Below are 19,334 nucleotides of genomic sequence, written 5' to 3' on the forward strand. Positions count from 1 at the left end.
CCCAAAATTTATATTTTTCACAGATTTTAATAAAAAAATAATACTTACTCACTCGATATAAAATTATATATATCAAACACAAATTAAGAATTGATATATTTACTCTTTAAGCTAAAGAACGAGAATGATTGACTATGCACATATAATTATTTTCTATTTAAATTTTAACTTAAAGTGGTAATCTCAGATAACGGTATCACAAATAAAGTCCAAAGATCATGTAAGTACATACTAACAAAGAGAGTGTACAAAAAAACAAAAAAATTTATCACAGTCAAAATTAAATTATCACTAGTTTTCAGTTCTGAGGACAAAAAGAAATTTTGCACATATATTTTTTTTACTGAGGTATATTAAAATTGTTACAATAACTATAATATGTTTAGACTACAATCATAATTTTAACCATAACATGTTGTTTTTCTCTGCGTGTAAGTTCAATATTATAGAACACTGAAAAAGTACCTATTAAAGAACGAAAAAGTAACAAAAATTCCCATTTACTCCGGGCTCTACATGCTTAATTTCATGTTTCTAGGTTCAATATTATAGAAAACACAAAAGGTACCACTTAAAGAACGAAAAAGTACCAAAAAGACGCCATTCATGGGTTCTCATTTACCCCGTCTCTATATGCTAAATTTCATCTTTCTAGATTAAATATTATAGAAAATTGAAAAAGTACCTTTTGAAGATCGAAAAAGTACTAAAAGTCCCCTTTTATAGGTTCTCCTTTACTTTGAGCTCTACATCCTTCATTTCATGTTTCTAAGTTCAATATTATAAAAACCTCAAAAAGTACCAGTTAAAGAACAAAAAAGTGGCAAAAATTCCCCTTTTATAGGTTCTCCTTTACTCTGGGCTCTACATCCTTAATTTCATGTTTCTAGGTCCAATATTATAGACAACTCAAAAAGTACCAGTTAAAAAACAAAAAAGTGCCAAAAAATCCACTTTAATGGGTTCTCATTTACTCCGGTCTCTACGTGCTTAATTTCATGTTTCTAGCTTCAATATTATAGAAAACTCCAAAAGTACCAGTTAAAGAACGAAAAAGTACCAGAAAATACTCCAGTTTAAATTTTCATTCACTCAAGTCCCTAATTGCTTAGTTTTATGTTTTTAGGTTCATCATAATAGAAAATTCAAAAAGTACACGTTGTAGAACGAAGAAGTACCAAAAAGTCCCGCTTTATATGTTCTCGCTTACTCCGGGCCATACATGCTTAATTTCATGTCTATAGGTTCAATATTATAGAGAAAAAGTACCTTTTGAAAAACGAAAAAGTACCACAAATTCTCCTTTTATATTTTATCGCTTACTCAGGGCCCTACATGCTTAATTTTCTGTTTGTAGGTTCAAAATTTTAAAAGTACCTTTTGAAGAACGAAAAAGTCCAAAAGTCCCCTTTTATAGATTATCATTTACTCCGGGCTCTACTTCATGTTTCTAGGTTAAATATTATAGAAAACTCAAAAAGTGCCAGTTTCTAGGTTTAATTTTATAGAAAACTCAAAAAGTACCAGTCGAAGTACGATAAAGTTCCAAATAGTCCCCTTTTATATATTCTCATTTACTCCAGGCTCTAAGTGCTTAATTTCATGTTTCTTGGTTCTAATTTTATAGAAAACTCAAAAAGTACCAGTCAAAGAACGAAAAAGTACCAAAAAGTGTCCTTTCATAGATTCCCATTTACTCCGGGCTCCACGTGCATTATTTCATGTTTCTAGGTTCAATTTAATAGAAAACTCAAAAAGTGCCAGCCAGCCGGGCTCTACATGCTTAATTTCATGTTTCTAGGTTTAATATTATAGAAAATTCAAAAAGTTCCTTTTAAAGGACGAAAAAGTACCAAAAAGTCCCCTTTTATAGATTCTCATTTACTCCGGGCTCTACATGTTTAATTTCATATTTCTAGGTTTAATTTTAATAAAAAATATTTTGGGAAAATTTCGTCTCAATATCTCTTTTTTTGTGGATGCTATCGTGCCAACAACAGACAGACGGACATAGCTAGATCGTCTTAGAATTTTTCGAGGTCCCAGAATATATATACTTTGGGGTCTGTGAACAATATTTCGATGTGTTACACACGGAATGACAAAATCAATATACACCCATCTTTTTTGATGGCGGGTATAAAAAGTACCAAAAAATATCACTTGGTACCGGTGTTCCAAATAACACCCCATTAGCATATTTAGTGTTTCTAAATCTAAAAATTTTATATAAATTGCTTGAATAAAATCAAATTTCCCGCTTTTACCCCTTTTGGTACTTTTTTCCTCCCCATTAAATTAAAATTATATTCCAAAAAGTTGCAACATCGTATTGGGAGCCCGTTATTATGTATTCATATGTAGGTATAAGTTAATAAACCAAAATCAATGTTCTATGAAAAAAGTACCAAAAAAAGGTACAATTTTCACCCCTTAAACGTCCGTATATCCAAAAAGTACTAAATTCATATTTTTATTTTTTCGTCAAGTTATAAAGAAGTCAAAAATATTGTTTGAATGTTCACTGGTTTAAAAGATACATGGGGTGCAAAAAAAAAAGTACCAAAATACTGTTTTTACACGTTTATTCCCTAAAGGGTCCGAACTTGAAAAATGTACCAGACACCTGTCCGCTTATTTTTTAAATGAACGACGACAAGCTTTAAACTGTTTTTGTATCTTTTCTAGTTTAGGAGATATTCGAATTTCCAAAATTCCCGTCTTGGACAAACAAAGAGACAAACCTCCTGTCCACATTTCAGCTCTTTAGCTTCAACCGTTTAGGCTGTGCGATGATGAATTAGTCAGTGAATCAGTCAGTCAGTAACGTTAAAATTTGATATATATACACTATCGGACAAAATAAAGTGCAAAAGTACTCATGCTATATTCTTTCAGCGAAATTTTTTTCAAAATCATTTAGTTTTGCAATGCTACAAAAATAACAATAAAACTAAATTATTGTACTTAAAATTTTTCTGTATAACATCTAAAATTTAAATAAATTCACTTTTTTTGTCGGACAAAATAAAGTGTAAATTTTATATATCATTATTTAAATTTCTTGTATATCAAAATTTTTTATCTATTTTGGTTCTGATTTGAATATCTGGATCTACTCAAGCCATTTTTTACCATTATTATTCGCAATCGCTTTCACTTTCCCTTGCTTTCCCCCATACTATTATTTTCAAAAGAAATCCGTTTTTGTTCACTATTCAGCGGAATTTTTTGATCAATTGTGGTCCAAAATTAATCTATTGGATTTAGGGCGGTGCTTAGAGCAACTTATTTCAATTTTTCAGTGATTTTTCCTACAGTAATGTTATTTTTTAACTTTATTCGCAGAAGGCGAAAATATTTCAGATGAAGAATAGTAATGGAGAGAAGTATAAAAATGTTTGGCACCATGGGGACTATTAACGAGTTTTTATTATTTAATTATTTTTTTAAATAATAATAAATAATTTTAATAACACATTTTTAAAAACATATTTAAAAAATGGTTAATTATAGCTACTTATTTCCAAATTAAAGCAAATTGATAAGTCATGCTCATATTCAATAAAAGTGTCAAATAAGCCAAAAACAAATATTTATATTTTTTATAAAATGGTTTTGTTTTGAGTGTAGTATGATTATTTATCAAGAAAAAAATTATAAAAATGTATTTCATTAAGTTTTTCAAAAATATTGTAAAATTATTGAAATCGATCTAAACCCAAATTTTTAATTTAAAGTAATTTTTTCTATATATATACAAAACTGGATTAATTTTTATATTTTTCAAATAGTACAAAGTATATACACTATCGGACAAAATAAAGTGCAAAAGTGCTCATGCTACATTATTTTATCGAAAAATCTGTTAAATGATTATTGAATATGTAACTTTTTTTTAAATTCATTTAGTTTATATACAATGCTACAAAAATAACTATAAAACAAATTTATTCCACCTAAAATTTTTCTGTATAACATTTAAAATTAACGTAAATTCACTTTTTTGTCGGACAAAATAAAGTGTAAATTTTATATATCATTATTTTAATTTTATGTATATCAAAATTTTTTATCTATTTTGGTTCTGATTTGAATATCTGGATCTACTCAAGTCATTTTTGTAATTATTTTACCATTATTATTCGCAATCGCTTTCACTTTCCCTTGCTTTCTCCCATACTATTATTTTCAAAAGAAATCCGTTTTTGTTCGCTATTTCAGCGGAATTTTGTGATCAATTGTGGTCAAATATTAATCTATTAGATTTAGGGCGATGCTCTGAGCAGGTCATTAAAATTTTTCAGTGTTTTTTTTTTTACAATAATGTTTTTAACCTTAGTCGTGTGTTTGAAGTCATGAATCGGTTGAGGCATTAAGTCTCCCAAACCCATTTTTACGGCATTTATTTCCAAATTTTTATTAAATAAGCTCGTGAATTGCTCATTTGTTATTAGTTACTCCATTTTCACTAAGATTCTCGCTCTTAAAGTTGAATAATGTAACAATACCGATAGCCCTCCACCATAATATTTGAAACCTGGGGTATTGTTTTTTAAATTTTGTATATTGAAGGGCTTAATTCACACTCATTGTCGACATTTCAAAATTTTCGGTAGAAATTGGGACTCATCTGACCAACTACGTAAATTTGATCTAAAAATATGAAATTAAATACTAAAATCGAAAAAAAATTTTAAGCTTTTAAATATGTTGGTGAAAGATTGAAGGTATGGGTCAGTTGACTCTTCGTAAGTGTCCAATTTTTAACGTTAGGTGTGGGGAACCTAGGTGAAATTTATTCAAAAAGCTCCAATGAACACTATATGAGCATATTGCAGTGAAATCTTAAGATCAGTGCCTTCGAAATGGACTTGGGCAACTTTATATTTCGGCAAGATAATAAGCTTAAGCACTTGATAAAGTTAAAAAATAACATTACTGTGGGAAAAATCACTGAAAATTGAAATAAGTTGCTCAGAGCACCGCCCTAAATCCAATAGATTAATTTTGGACCACAATTTATCAAAAAATTCCGATGAAATAGTGATCAAAAACGTATTTCTTTTGAAAATTATCATATGGGGATAGCAAGGGGAAGGGAAAGCGATTGCGAATAATAATGGAGAACAAAATTACCAAAATGGCTTAAATAGATACAGATATTAAAATCAGAACCAAAATAGATAAAAAATTTTGATATACAAGAAATTTAAATAATGATATATAAAATTTACACTTTATTTTGTCCGACAAAAAAGTGAATTTATTTTAATTTTAGATGTTATGCAGAAAAATTTTAAGTAGAATAATTAAGTTTTATTGTTATTTTTCTAGCATTGTATATAAACTAAATGATTTTGAAAAAAAATTCCATATTCAATAATCATTTAACCGATTTTTCGCTGAAAGAATATACATGAGTACTTTTGCACTTTATTTTGTCCGATAGTGTACCTTCATTTCCAATTTAACTTTTTAAGTTATCGCTTTTCATTATAAAGCTACATCGAAAATTCTAAATCAAGTAATTATTTCCCGAAAAATAAAACATTTAAGGGCTGTTTTATTTTTCGGCAAAAAATTTTTTTGTTATGTATTTTTATTAAAAAAATTGTATTTTTATGCGTTTTAACATATCGATGAGCAATAAGAATTAATCTCCATTTTTGACAATTTCAACCGTCTGTGGGCCGTTTCAAATCTCTAATTTCAGTTTTTTTGAAACTTTGTTAAACAAATTTCAAAACTTTCAGGGGATCTCATGGGGATTTATGGTCAATAGATAAAGTTATTAAACGGTAAAAAAAATTATATCAATATTTCTTACAGATTAGCTGTACTTGCGTTTTGAACTCGACGGATTTCGGGAAAATCGCAATTTTTGGTAATATTTTAGAGAATACGTATTAATTATTTACTTATGTACATTTTAAATAAAGTATTTTCAGAGTATTATAGATCAGAAAATATAAAGAATTAATATGTATTCTCAAAAATATTTGCAGAAATCCGCCGATTTTTTTTTACTAAATGGCCAAATTTGAGCAAAAACTGAAAAAAAATCTATATTTTCCCCTTGTAAATGCACTTGGAAATTTCAGAGCCGTTGCGGTACCTGTTAACGTTATCCAATCAGCCTAATTTTTTGTATGACATAGTTTTACAACCCATAGAACAATTCTAGAGAGGGAACTGTCAGACAAATTTTTTTCCTTCATACAAGTTTGAATCACCCTAATTAATATACATATACATATAATTGAGAAAAGGTTGAAATATTCTCTATTGATAACATTTTTTTGGTATTAATAATAGGTAATATCGGTCATCGATTTTATCTAACCCCATACATTCATAAGTTAGTTCTATGTACTCAGAAATTATACTGTTAACTGGGGTGAACATGAAACCATACTAAACCCATGCACCCATATTGATTCCTTCAAAAAGTGACTTTAACGTTGGCTTAAAAAACCGGAATAGTTTACCTCTATTCTTTCATCCAATTCGATTTTTTGAGTATGGTCACTTGACACGAAATTGTACAATAAATAAAAAGTGTAAACTAATAAATGTAAAAATTTTTATAGATTCATGGCCAACAAATGTCGTATCAGCTTGGAAACCAGCCCAGAATGATACTTGGTGGGGGAAATTTTCAGTACATGCACCAGCAGCATCAAATTGCACCAGCTGCAAATGGTAGCCCACAAATGTCTCCTCAACAAAAATCTCAAATACGCAATCAACCACCAGGACCTCTAAAATGGCCACTTATTACACATTCAACAGTGGAATCGAATCATCCTCTACATAATAACATGCCTAACAAGCCAATGGGTAAGTAGTAGTTGTACATCTAACAAAAAAATATACAACTATAAAAAATAATAATATTTTTTAAAGGACGACCAATTCTAAAAGGACCGGGACCTATTCAACCTCTTGTGCCACACAATGCGCATAATCCACTAGGGCAAAATCATGCAAATGTAAATCAAAGCTCACAACCCAATCAAACAGTGGTGTCTATGCAAAAATATCCAACGATGCAACAACCAAGACAAATCGTTGGCCAACAGTTTTCAAGTCATATAATTCAACAAATACCTACATCTCAACAAAACAATATGCAACAGCAGCAGCTATTTCAACAACGATCAGTTGTAATGCAACGTCAGCAAATTCCACAAAATGACTTGGGGAACCATGCACGTAAGTTAGCTCAGTATTTAATTTACATTAATACTAATTTAAAACAAGTGAGAGTGTAATATTCGGCTGTGCCGAATCTCATATACCCACCATCAAACCGTATGCCCTATGGATTAACACCCTTATTATATACATAAGTCATTGTCGACAGTAAAAATAACTTTTTTTTTTGTAAATTCCGATAATTTTTTTTATTATTTTAAGTCATGAAAAATTTCTGTCGACAGCAAATTTTACGACGACTCAAAATTGGTGTCGACAACGACTTACATAATAGGGGTGTAAGTCAATTATGGACCGATCTCTTTAAAACTAACAAACTTTTAATTTTTAAAAACAAAATATTTTGAGCGTATAATTTTTTGAAGATGACCTTATATGCGTCAATTATAAATCATACTCATAAAATTTTGTACATAGATTTTGTTTTGTATAGAACTTGTTTATGTCAAATTTCATCGCTGTACTCGTATTTTTAAAATTTTTTATGTCGATTTTCATCGTTGTAATAGTAATTTTCTAAATCCTCCTCTTCAAATTTTCTGAAGAGGACCTTATATGAGGGGTACGGTCAATTATTGACATAACTATTTGTAGACCGATTTTGGTTCATATAAAACTTGTTTACATAGAATATCATCGCTGTACTCGCATTTTTATGCCAGTAATTAGCGTTAAAGTAATTTTCTGAAGGGGGCTTATATCGGGGGTAGGGTGAGTTACCGACACATTCCGCATGAAATTCGGTAGCAAGATTAACGTTCGTATAAAAGCTTCTTATGTCGAATTTCATAACTGTATTTCATAGCTCGTACTTTTGAGCCAGCAAAGATCGTTTAAGTAATTTTCTAAAGGGAACCTTATATGGGGGGTAGGGTCAATTATAACCGATCCACATAAAATTTGTTAGAGAGATTTTGGCTCGCGAGGAACTTACTTGTGTCAAATTTTATCGCTATACTCGTATTTTTTTAACCAGTAATGAGCGTTAAAGAATTCACTGAAGGGGACCTTGTATGGGCGATAGGTTGAATTATGCGCCGATCACTAAGTTTAGTAGAGATTTTGGTTCACATAAAACTTATATGTGTCGAACTTCGTCACTATATTCATATTTTTAAGCCAGTAATGAGCGTTATAGTCATTTTCAGAAGAGGCCCTTTTTATATGGGAGTAAGGTCATTTATGGGCCGATACTAAAAAAATTAGTGGAGAGATCATTTTCTGAAGGGGACCTTGTATGGACCGATCCTCACTAAATTTGGTAGAGAGATTTTGGCTCGCATAAAACTTATATGTGTCGAATTTCGTCACTCTATTCAAATATTTAAGCCAGTAATGTGCGTTATAGTCATTTTTAGAAGAGGACCTTATATGGGGGGTAGGGTCACTTATGGTCCGATCCTCATAAAATTTGGTGGAGAGATTTTGGCTTATATATAACTTATTTATGTGCAAAAATGTCTACCGATATTGCCCATTTTCAATACCAAACAAACCTTAAAAATAGAAAATATTTATGCAAAATTTCAGCTGTCGAGCTGCTCCCGTGTGGTCCCTATCGTGATTTCAAAAGACAGACGGACGGACGGACATGGCTAGATCGTCTACAATTTAATAAGGACCCAGAATATATATACTTTTGTCGGTCTATGACCAATATTTCGATGTGTTACAAACGGAATGACAAAATCAATACACCCCCATCTTTTTTGATGGTGGGTATAAAAAAATACTAATAATATAAAAATAAAAATTATAATTTCTTCACATAAAATAATATTTTAATATAAAATGTACAAAAAAAGTAATAAAGAAGTACGATCTTATTTATTTGTATTCTTATGCATTCCACAAAAATATTTGGAATGTACGTTGTTTTTGCACGTTGTGTGTTTGTTTTTACAAATTGTGTTTGAATTTGTAAATCAAAGCGACATCAATCTATTTTCAATTTCTTTATTCTAATAACCTAGCCAATATAGGTCATAATCGGTCATAAATTTATACTTATAAAAAGGTTACATAAAAAAATTAATTCTTAATATTAATAATTATGATCTAAATAATAGTATAATAGTAAATTAAAATAAAAAACATAATTTTTTTTTGTTATACTACAATATGTCCTTTCGCGGAAAGGACAAATCGTGTTCATTTTGATAATCTTGTTGGGTCATTTTCTGTTAGGAGTGTTACTCAGGATGAGTTATGGCTGACTATGTGTAAAGTTAAGTCCAAATCTGTCGGCACTGATTTCATACCGATCAATTTTCTCAAAATAATTTTTCCCTATATTGATAATCTTTTGATATTCCTTGTAAACTCTATATTGACTACTTCTTCTTTTCCCTGCTTATGGAAGGTAGCCCGAGTTGTCCCTATTCCGAAATCTGGTACTGTTCACAGGGTTGATGGCTTGAGGCCCATTTCGATTCTTCCTGCGCTCTCTAAAGTTGTGGAGCACATACTCAAAGACCAATTTTATCGCTTGTTAATGGTAGCATTGTTCCTTCACAATACGCCTTTCGTCGAGGTCATAATACTACCTCTTTACTATTAAATTTGACAGATTATATTCCTGTTAATGTCAATGAGAACAGATTAACTTCTCTAATTGCCCTTGATTTGACTAAAGCTTTTAATTCCGTCGATTACTCGGTAATGATTTACAAATTGGGTGTAATTTTTGGGTTTTCTAGATCTGCATGTAGGCTGATTTTTTCATACCTTTCTGGTAGGCAACAATTTTTCGATATTGATGGAGAATATTGTAGGCTTCTCCCACTTTTTCAGGGATTCCCCAGAGATCTGTTTTGGGACCCCTTCTGTTCATTTTATACATTAATGATCTTCCGGAATATATTGATAATAGTGTTAGCAAATCGTTCTTGTTTGCGGATGATGTATTTCTTTTGTTTAATGCTAATCGTGATGATGTACTAGAGTCAAACATTATTTATATATTTATTTAAATAAAGTAATATATAAAGCCTTAATAGGCCACCATATTACAAAGGCAAAATCCTGAATAAAATACTTATATGACTATGTAAATTACAAAATCTATTATAATATACAACAATATGCAAAAATTAATTAATAATAAAATAAAATAATATATGTATATATATTAATACACATAACTCATAAAAATTAATTAAATCAATGAAAATTTATTACATTAATTACAGCCTTAGGCGCTTTGCTCAGTGGTCTGATCAAAACTCTTTGCTTCTTAATCCTAGTGATTTTCCTTAGTGATTTTCTTGGATGCAATTTTAGACAGTTTATTTTGTATCGTAATTTACTACTCTTCTTTAGGGCTATGAAAATAGGTATACCGTTTCAACTTTGCTCAAGATTTACATTTTCTCACTCTACTAGGAATCCTCAAATCATTATTCTCCGGATTAGGTGTAGTTGTTTTGAGCGATCTTTTATTTTGAGAATGTTGGAATAGCTTACCCTTTGACCTCCGTATATTTTCCCACTCTAACAACTCGTTTCGTCTAAAACTATTGACACATTTTTCTGATATTGATTAGTTCAGTTTATTATTAACTTTACAGTTTATCACGCACCTTGATCTCTATGGAGATTTTTTTTTCGTTTTAAGATAATTTCTATAATTTATTTTGACATACACAGATAGCAAACACTTATTGTAAAATTTGAATGGTGTTATGCTTATTTTTATATACATATGTATGTACATATATACTCAAGAAAAATATTTTTTGTTTAAATATTTCAATTAACGATTTATCAGAAATTTGAGGTTATTTATATCAGTATAAATTTAATTGAAATTATTGTTGGGAATAATGTTTTACTAATTTGAATCACATTCATTTTTATTTTTGCTTTGATATAAGCAACAACAACAACACTGCTTATTCATTGAGTATTTCGTTTTATATGTTTGGATGACTGTGTGTTTCATTGCCTTGTGTATATTGTTTTTGTTTCTTGGTGCATTCAGTTTCGTATGTTTGTATGTCTGTTGGTTTCATTGCGTTGTGTATTTTGTTTTTGTTTTTTGGAGTATTTCGTTTCGTATGTTTCATTGCCTTGTGTATATTGTTTTTGTTTTTTGGTGTATTCAGTTTCGTATGTTTTAATGTCTGTTGGTTTCATTGCGTTGTGTATTTTGTTTTTTGTGTATTTCTTTTCGTATGTTTGGATGTCTGTTGGTTTTACTGCCTTGTGTATTTTGTTTTCTTGTGTGTTTATTTCGTTTAGCGTTGTTGTTTTGCTATTGCTATAATAATGATATAAACGGGAAAATGAAATTAAAATTTTATAGAATTGATATTTTTTAAATACACTGTTGTGAAGGGTATATAAGATTCGGCACAGCCGAATATAGCAGTCTTACTTGATTTTTTTTTTTTTTTTTTTCATTACATTTTTTTTTTACTTTATCTTTGATTGGGGAGCCAATAGTTTTTCATTGATTTAATTAATTTTTATGAGTTATGTGTATTAATATATATATTATTTTATTATTAATTAATTTTTGCATATTGTTGTAAATTATAATAGATTTTGTAATTTACAGTCATATAAGTATTTTATTCAGGATTTTGCATTTGTAATATGGTGGATTGGCCTATTAAGGCTTTATATATTACTTGATTTAAATAAATAAATATAAAATACATAGCCAGAACTCAAATTCTTTCAATTCCACTTTTAATTTAAAGTTATAAGTTTTAAAGTTAGTCAGAGAAAAACAAACTCAACCGGTTCCAGAAATATTTAGAGGTCTATGTGTGTACAGAAATAACTTCCCAAGTTTAAAGAAAAGTAACATACTCCTTACAACCCAAAAAATACGATAAAGAAATACCTTCGTATGAATTAGTTCATGAGTGTCTATCAGTTAAAGTTTTATTCGATGAGAAAAAAATATAAAGAAAGAAATTATCCAAAATGATAAGTAATGCCACAAGAAGATGAAACATACACACCAAGTCCGACACTCAACACTGATATTAAAAGTAGGTTCAACAATAATCTCTAAAAAAAATAAATCCTCAAGAGAAATTAATTAATTAATTCACAGGGGGAAAAAGCTAACCTCAAACCCAAATTCCGTGCCAACACACTATTCGCAAATTAAATTCCAAACAAGATATTATTGTATGTCCAATCCATATACCCAAGTACAACACGCCGATCAGTCGATAATAAGCCAATAAAAACTCTACATCAAATCACCAAACAATTTATGTACTCACAGTTATAATACAGTCAAGAAAGTCTCAAAGTAACCACATTGAAAGAATAGTAATCAACTGAAATGTCAAAAACTAACAATGCAGAAAACATATGAAGGAAAAAAGAGACTTTAACAGCAACTACATGAAATCAAACCTCCTAAAAGACGATTAGTAGTAATCAAAACAATAAGAGGACCAATGCTACTTTAACGAAATATTCTCGCAATTCAGAAACAAACATACAGAACAATTAACATAATATAATCAAAAATAACCAAAAAACATTCTGAGAGAAAAGAAGCCAGATGAAATAAATTACAAGAAAACGGATCAAAGGAATTATGTATATGAACAGGATAAGGAACAAAACTAAGAATAGTACACTAAAATAAAGAATGGACCAATGAATAACAATGATAAAACCAAAAGTGGCAATCACAAGGACAAAAACAAATCTACATATGTATTTTCAATTTGTTTGGATTATTCTTACAAACACTATTTTTTGAGATTTTAGTGCATATTAAAGCATTCATGTAGTGACTGTTAAACATTTGCACTATTTTATTGTAGTGCAAAATTTTCACTACCACTAATGGTTAGTGGTAGTGGAAAAATTTTCACTACTACTATTTTTTTTAGTGGTAGTTAAAATATGTTTCACTACCACTAATTTTTTTAATGGTAGTTAAAATATGTTTCACTACCACTATAGTGATAAAAAATAGTGGAAAATCAAAATTTCGTCACTATAGTGGGATTTAGTGGAAACCTTAGTGCACTAAATATTTAATGCACTACCCCCAACTCTGTAACAACTCTATTGAAAGCTAATCTAAGTTTTTTCATGATGTAGCCAAAGGTACCAGAAAATACCTCCAATGCATATAAAAATATAGGCATTACCAATGCATGTACAACTCTCCTCTTAACATTAAACGGCAACAATAAATCTAAGCTGTATAATTTACGTAAAGTAAAATTACCCTATATACAGCAGAATTCACATGACTCTCATAACTCAAACCAGTATCAATAATTACACCAAGACATCTAAGTCTATCAACAAACTCAATTATTATACCATTAAAGTCAACTGAAAAGTTATAACTGCTATTTTTACCAAAAAACATTGCCTTAGTCTTATCTATATTGACAACAAGACGATTATCAAGTAACCCAATTCAAAAGCAATCCAACAGTAAAATCAATCATAATCTGCAAAACATCAGGAAATTCCGCAATACCCTTAAACAATAACTGAACATCATCCGCAAAAATAAATGGAAGACACATATTACTCGATACCATATCAAAAAGATCATTCATGAACATAATAAAAACAAGTAAGAAGTTATAGTCGGGCGAGGCCGACCATATAATACCCTACACCTTTGACAAAAATGTAATGTGATTTAGTTGCCATAATAAAGCATTTAAGTTGAATTGTACCTTACCTTAGATATACATACTTAAGACGTTTATTGTTGAATAAAATTGTGGACATTTAAGTGAAATTTTGATGGGGGCTTTTCATAGGGGCTAGGGTCATATGAGAACCTATTATTATGGAATTCATGGGGGTCATCAAGTCTTGTATACAACTTGGTTTTTGCAGCTTTTTGTCGAGATATAATTATGAACTTAAAAGCCCTATTCGGCGGGTTCAGTTGTATGGGGGCTAGGTGAAATAATGGACCGATGTAAACCATTTTCAACAGGCTTCATCTACGGTACCATAAAAGATCATGTTCCAAATTTCATTGAATTATCTCCAAAATTGCGACCTGTAGTTTGATTACAAGTTTTAAGAGCCCTATTCGGGGGTTCAGTTGTATGGGGGCTAGGTGAAATAATGGACCGATGGTAACCATTTTCAATAGGCTTCGTCTACGGTACTATAAAAGATCATGTGCCAAATTTCATTGAATTATCTTCCAAATTGAGACCTGTAGTTTGATTACAAGGATTACAAGCCCTATTCGGGGGCTCAGTTGTATGGGGGCTAGGTGAAATAATGGACCAATATTAACCATTTTCAATAGGCTTCGTCCCTGGGCCAATAGAAGATCATGTGCCAAATTTCATTGAATTATCTTCAAAATTGCGACCTGTAGTTTGATTACAAGGTTTACATGGACGGACAGACGGACGGACATAGCTAAATCGACTCAGAAAATGATTCTAAGCCGATTGGTATACTTTAAGGTGGGTATAGGACCAATATTATTGTGCGTTACAAACATCAGCACAAATCCAATATACCCTCCCCACTAAAGTGGTGTAGGGTATAAGTAGTGGCCCCAGAACAGATCCCTGCGGAACTCCACTATAAACTGGAAGCGTTCTGGAAGCATGACCATTACAAAAAACATATTGCATTCTATTAGATAGATATGAATAAATCAACCTACAAGCCATAAAATCGATGCAACTTTTCAATTAAAAGCAAATGATTTACCCTAGCAAAATCTAAAGATAATAAAACACAAATACCATTGTCAGAGAGTTTACTCCTAATGTTGTCAGTTAGACCAAGAAGCAAAGACGTGGTACTCCTATTACATCTAAAGCCCGATTGACAATCATGAAGCAGTCGATTATCATCAATATGCTTAACAAGTTGAATCTTCATAAGATGTTCAACCATTTTAGATAAAATTGGCAATATTGATATAGGTCTAAATACATCACGACCAATTAAAACACTACTCTTCCTTATAGGAACAATCTTTCCAACCTTCCACAACAAAGGAAAAGTTGAAGTGGTTAAAATTGTATTAACCAAACGTAATATATAATTACCAGCAATTGGCATTAGCAGTCTGAGAAATTTGAGCGTAAATCGGTCATGACCAACAGCAGTTGATTTTATCAGATCAAAAGCATCAAACATCTCAAAAACATCTACCGAACGAAAAGAAAATTCATCATATGGAAAATTGGAAAAATCTAAAAAGCCTTCACAATCAACAGACTGATTAGAGGAGAAAGCTTCATTTAATTCATTTGGATCAACACCATTAATATGATCAGTACCATCCACAACTCCATTCTTATTCAATATAGCCTAAATATTCTTACTGTCCCCATCCTTGAACAATAAACCATGAGCCTCTCTCTTATATTTTCTAATAATTGACTTCGCCCTATTTCTAGTCCAACAGAACATTTTCCAATTAGTCTCAGTCCTATTGTTCAAATATGCTCTGTAAACAAGATCTCTAACTGACAGACAATAACCTCAGGCGCATTAATCCACTCATCACTAAAACCAAAGTTAGTCTCCTGGTTCCATTAAACCAACAATGCGATTCATTACCGCCTGGAACATCGCAGGGACATTTACGAGACCAAATGGCATACGGTTATACTCATAATGACCATCAGTTGTCACGAACTCTGTATATTTGCGCGATGCCTCTTCTATTTCAATTTGATGGTAGCCCATCCGCAGGTCGAGGGTTGTGTAATAACGATTTCCAGCGAGTTGGGCGAAATGTTCTTCGATTACTGGCATTGGGTGAGGTATCTTAACAGTAACATTATTCAGTTGTCGGTAGTCAATACATAACCAGTGTCCCCATTCCTCTTCTCCACTAGCATAGGACTTACAGTCCTATTAAGGAAAAATGAGGCGAACAATTTTCTATGGGATGAGGCTCAACAACAAGCGTTTACCAAATTGGTGGAAGTACATTGTGGAAAACCCGTACTGGCAATTTACGATATAGAGGCCAAGCTGAGGTCCATACGGATGCCAGCAGTTTAGGTCTAGGAGTTCTTCTTCATTCAAGTGAAAATGGTAAATGCCAGTGCGATGTTTATTTCAGCCGACATTGTTCCGAAACCGAGGCGAAGTATCATAGTTATGAATTAGTGGTATTGGTCGTGGTGGAAACCCTAGAACGTTTTCGCATTTACTTGCTGGCCAAACCGTTTCGCGTGGTGACTGGCTGTGCGGCAATCACAAGAGTGAAATCGAACAAAGAACTCCAGTCGAAGGTATCTCGATGGTTATTGAAATTGTTAGAAATTAATTGTGATGCTATAAGCAGATCACCAGATTTACCTTCAGTAGAACCAGAGCCAACCGGTTTTGTTATGAACGTGAATGTTGATGGTGAAAATTGGTTATATACTATGCAGTTAAAGGATGAAAAGTTTAATCATATAATAGGCGTTCTACTAGCATACTACCAGCTAGCCTACCGCAACATTTTGTTATAGTATAAAATTATGATTTCAATATAAGTAAAGCTAAAAGGATACAACACTCGTTGAAGCGGCAACGCTTTTCAAACTTTTGCGCTTTAAAAACTGCAAGTTAACCACCAAGCTTAATTTTGATCTTAAGCTGGAGGTCCACACCACACGTTTTACGCTTTATACGCTTCTCTCAATCAAGTGGAATCAATCTCTACCAAATTTATTGAAGATCGGTCCATAAATGACCCTACCCGTATATAGTGTCCTTCAGAAAATTACTCTAACGATCATTGCTTTAAAAAATACGTGTACAGTTATGAAATTTGATATAAGAAACTTAAATCATAATGTAAATCTTCCTACCGAATTTCATGCGGAAAGTGTCGGTAACTCACCCTACCCATATAAGCATCCCTTCAGAAAATTACTTTAACGCTAATTACTTTAAATGCGAGTACATACAGCGATGGTATTCGATGTAAACAAGTTTTATATGAACCTAAATTGGTCTAAAAAATTTTATGAAAAATGGTCAATAATTCACCCTACCTCTCAAATAAGGTCAGCTAATTTGATGAATGATATTACCCTGATGTTTATGGGGAGAATTCCTTTAGCGGCACAACCGAATATAACAGTCTCACTTGTTTTAATGTGTATCTATCAATTTTAATAAATTAAAACGAGTTTAATGGTGAACAATAAATAAAAGCTGCAGAAAAACGCGAAGTTTCTTAAAAATGTTTAAATCCTACTTTATTTTCAATATTTTTTTTATGTGTCGCTCAATTTCTGTTCATGCATTGTGGGTTTTAGGAGTTATTTGGTTGTGTTATGGTTGTATATTCTTGAAATTGTTGGTGAATTGTCGTGGTGTTTTATTTGACATATTAGTGACTGAATCAATATTTGGTTTTAGGCATTTTGTTGAGGCGTCAAAAATATAATAATTTGGAGTTTAATTTGCAGACATTGATTTGGTGAATGGAATAGGTTTATTTTTCTTGCAGATATCTTTTCTCTTGAATTCTTGTCATATTTTGTTATTGTTGTTCTTCTGATTACAATGTTTGAATGTTGAACTTGGTTTTAGATATTCACTTTTTTGGTGACTTTGTTTTCTATGTTGGGTATTCATTCCTATTATCTTGTATAACTGAGGGTGATTTTTTTTTAAATATTTTACAATTCTTTTTATTATTTTTTTTTTGTATTTGTACGAATTAAATAAAAAATTAATAAATAAATAAATAATTAAATACATAAAAAATTATTATTTTTTTATTTTTAATTTCTTGTTATATGAATATATTTTTTATGTATACCTATTTTTTAAATAGAAACTGTAACCGATTATGGCCAATAGGCTAGGTTTAATATGAAAATAAATTAAATTAAAAATAAAACAAAAAAATTGGCGCTTAAAAAGCGTTGCATGTAACTTGGAGCGTAGAATGCGAAGTAGTAGGTATGAAGAGCACGCAATGCTTTGACGCGAATATGCGTCAAAATTTTAAATTCTTGAATTTTTTAATATATGTATATTTAAATTTATTTTATTTTATTCAACGCGTGTTTTGCACTTCCGCCTTAAATGCGATAATAAATATTCAACCAAAGCCAAAAAATAATCCGCACGGATTAACATTAATAACATCTGCTTTCTATATGACACATTTAGATGTAATGATTTTTTATTGAATTACAATATATTCAAACATCTTAAAATCATTTAAATTCTTTTTTTTTATTTCTATTTTTTTAGCTCTACAACCAGCTCATCATCCAGCTTGCAATGATAACAATTCAGTAACAAATTTAAATTTCCAACGTGAAGGTGGCTTATCGCCAACCAGTAATCAATTAGCCCAATGGTTTTCGCCAGAATTACTAGCACAGGCATCAGCAGGAAAACTGCCATTATTAAATATGAATCAGGCACTAAGTTTAGAAGAATTTGAAAGAAGCATACAACATTCCTCAACTGCTGTAAACAATTGAATATAAATATTTACTTTAAATACTACCTATATTATTAAATTTATGTAATTGTAAACCATATGTATGTATGATGTTAAAAGATCGATTATTATTATTATTGATAAACTATTATGATGTACGTACTCAATTAAAAAAGGAAACACAAGTTTTATACAAAATATGTTTTAGTAAAAAAAATGTCAAGACGTTCGTCCGTTAATTAATTTATTTTACCAAGCATCCTCCAACATAATTATGTTTGTATTATATACATGTAACAGATCGTTTTATAGAAACTTTTACTTAGAGTTAATGTCTAAAGATCCGACCATCTACATATTTCCAAGTTTAAACAAATTAATATACTTTTGCTGTTTAAATTAATATCAATTGTAAACAACTTGCTAAGTGTTTCTTCTGAACGTGAAATTAAAAGATTAAATATTTTGTGTCTTCAGAGTGAAGGGATGATATATTGACTCAAATTTAAAAAAAAATAATAATAAAACATTAAGGGAAACGATAATATTTTTTGGAAGTTATTTTGTAATTTATTTTTATGGTCTATATCTTTTGGAAATCAACATTATCTTGAAGAATTACACAAAAAGTTCCTCAGTAATGTCGACATAAAAACACTCTCCTACAAAATAATTCGACTAATATCCTAGATGAATAATTTTTGTAGTTTTATAAAAA

At 30.7% G+C, this 19,334-nt stretch overlaps 1 protein-coding gene across 1 annotated transcript in view; it reads left to right on the plus strand.

The window, feature by feature from the left end:
* The window catches only part of LOC119612911, a 37,782-nt gene extending 18,949 nt beyond the window's left edge, over positions 1-18,833 (plus strand). The window contains exons 5-7 of the mRNA XM_037968801.1: positions 6,594-6,843; positions 6,910-7,218; positions 18,421-18,833. Of these exons, the coding sequence (XP_037824729.1) occupies positions 6,594-6,843; positions 6,910-7,218; positions 18,421-18,656 (795 nt within the window). The 3' untranslated portion in view covers positions 18,657-18,833. The remainder of the gene's footprint in view (positions 1-6,593; positions 6,844-6,909; positions 7,219-18,420) is intronic.
* The last annotated feature ends 501 nt before the right edge of the window (positions 18,834-19,334 follow it).

This window comes from Lucilia sericata, unplaced genomic scaffold (assembly GCF_015586225.1).
Source record: "Lucilia sericata isolate MDLA Ls3-8-SP2 unplaced genomic scaffold, ASM1558622v1 Contig001871F_arrow, whole genome shotgun sequence".
Classification (NCBI taxonomy): Eukaryota; Metazoa; Arthropoda; class Insecta; order Diptera; family Calliphoridae; genus Lucilia; species Lucilia sericata.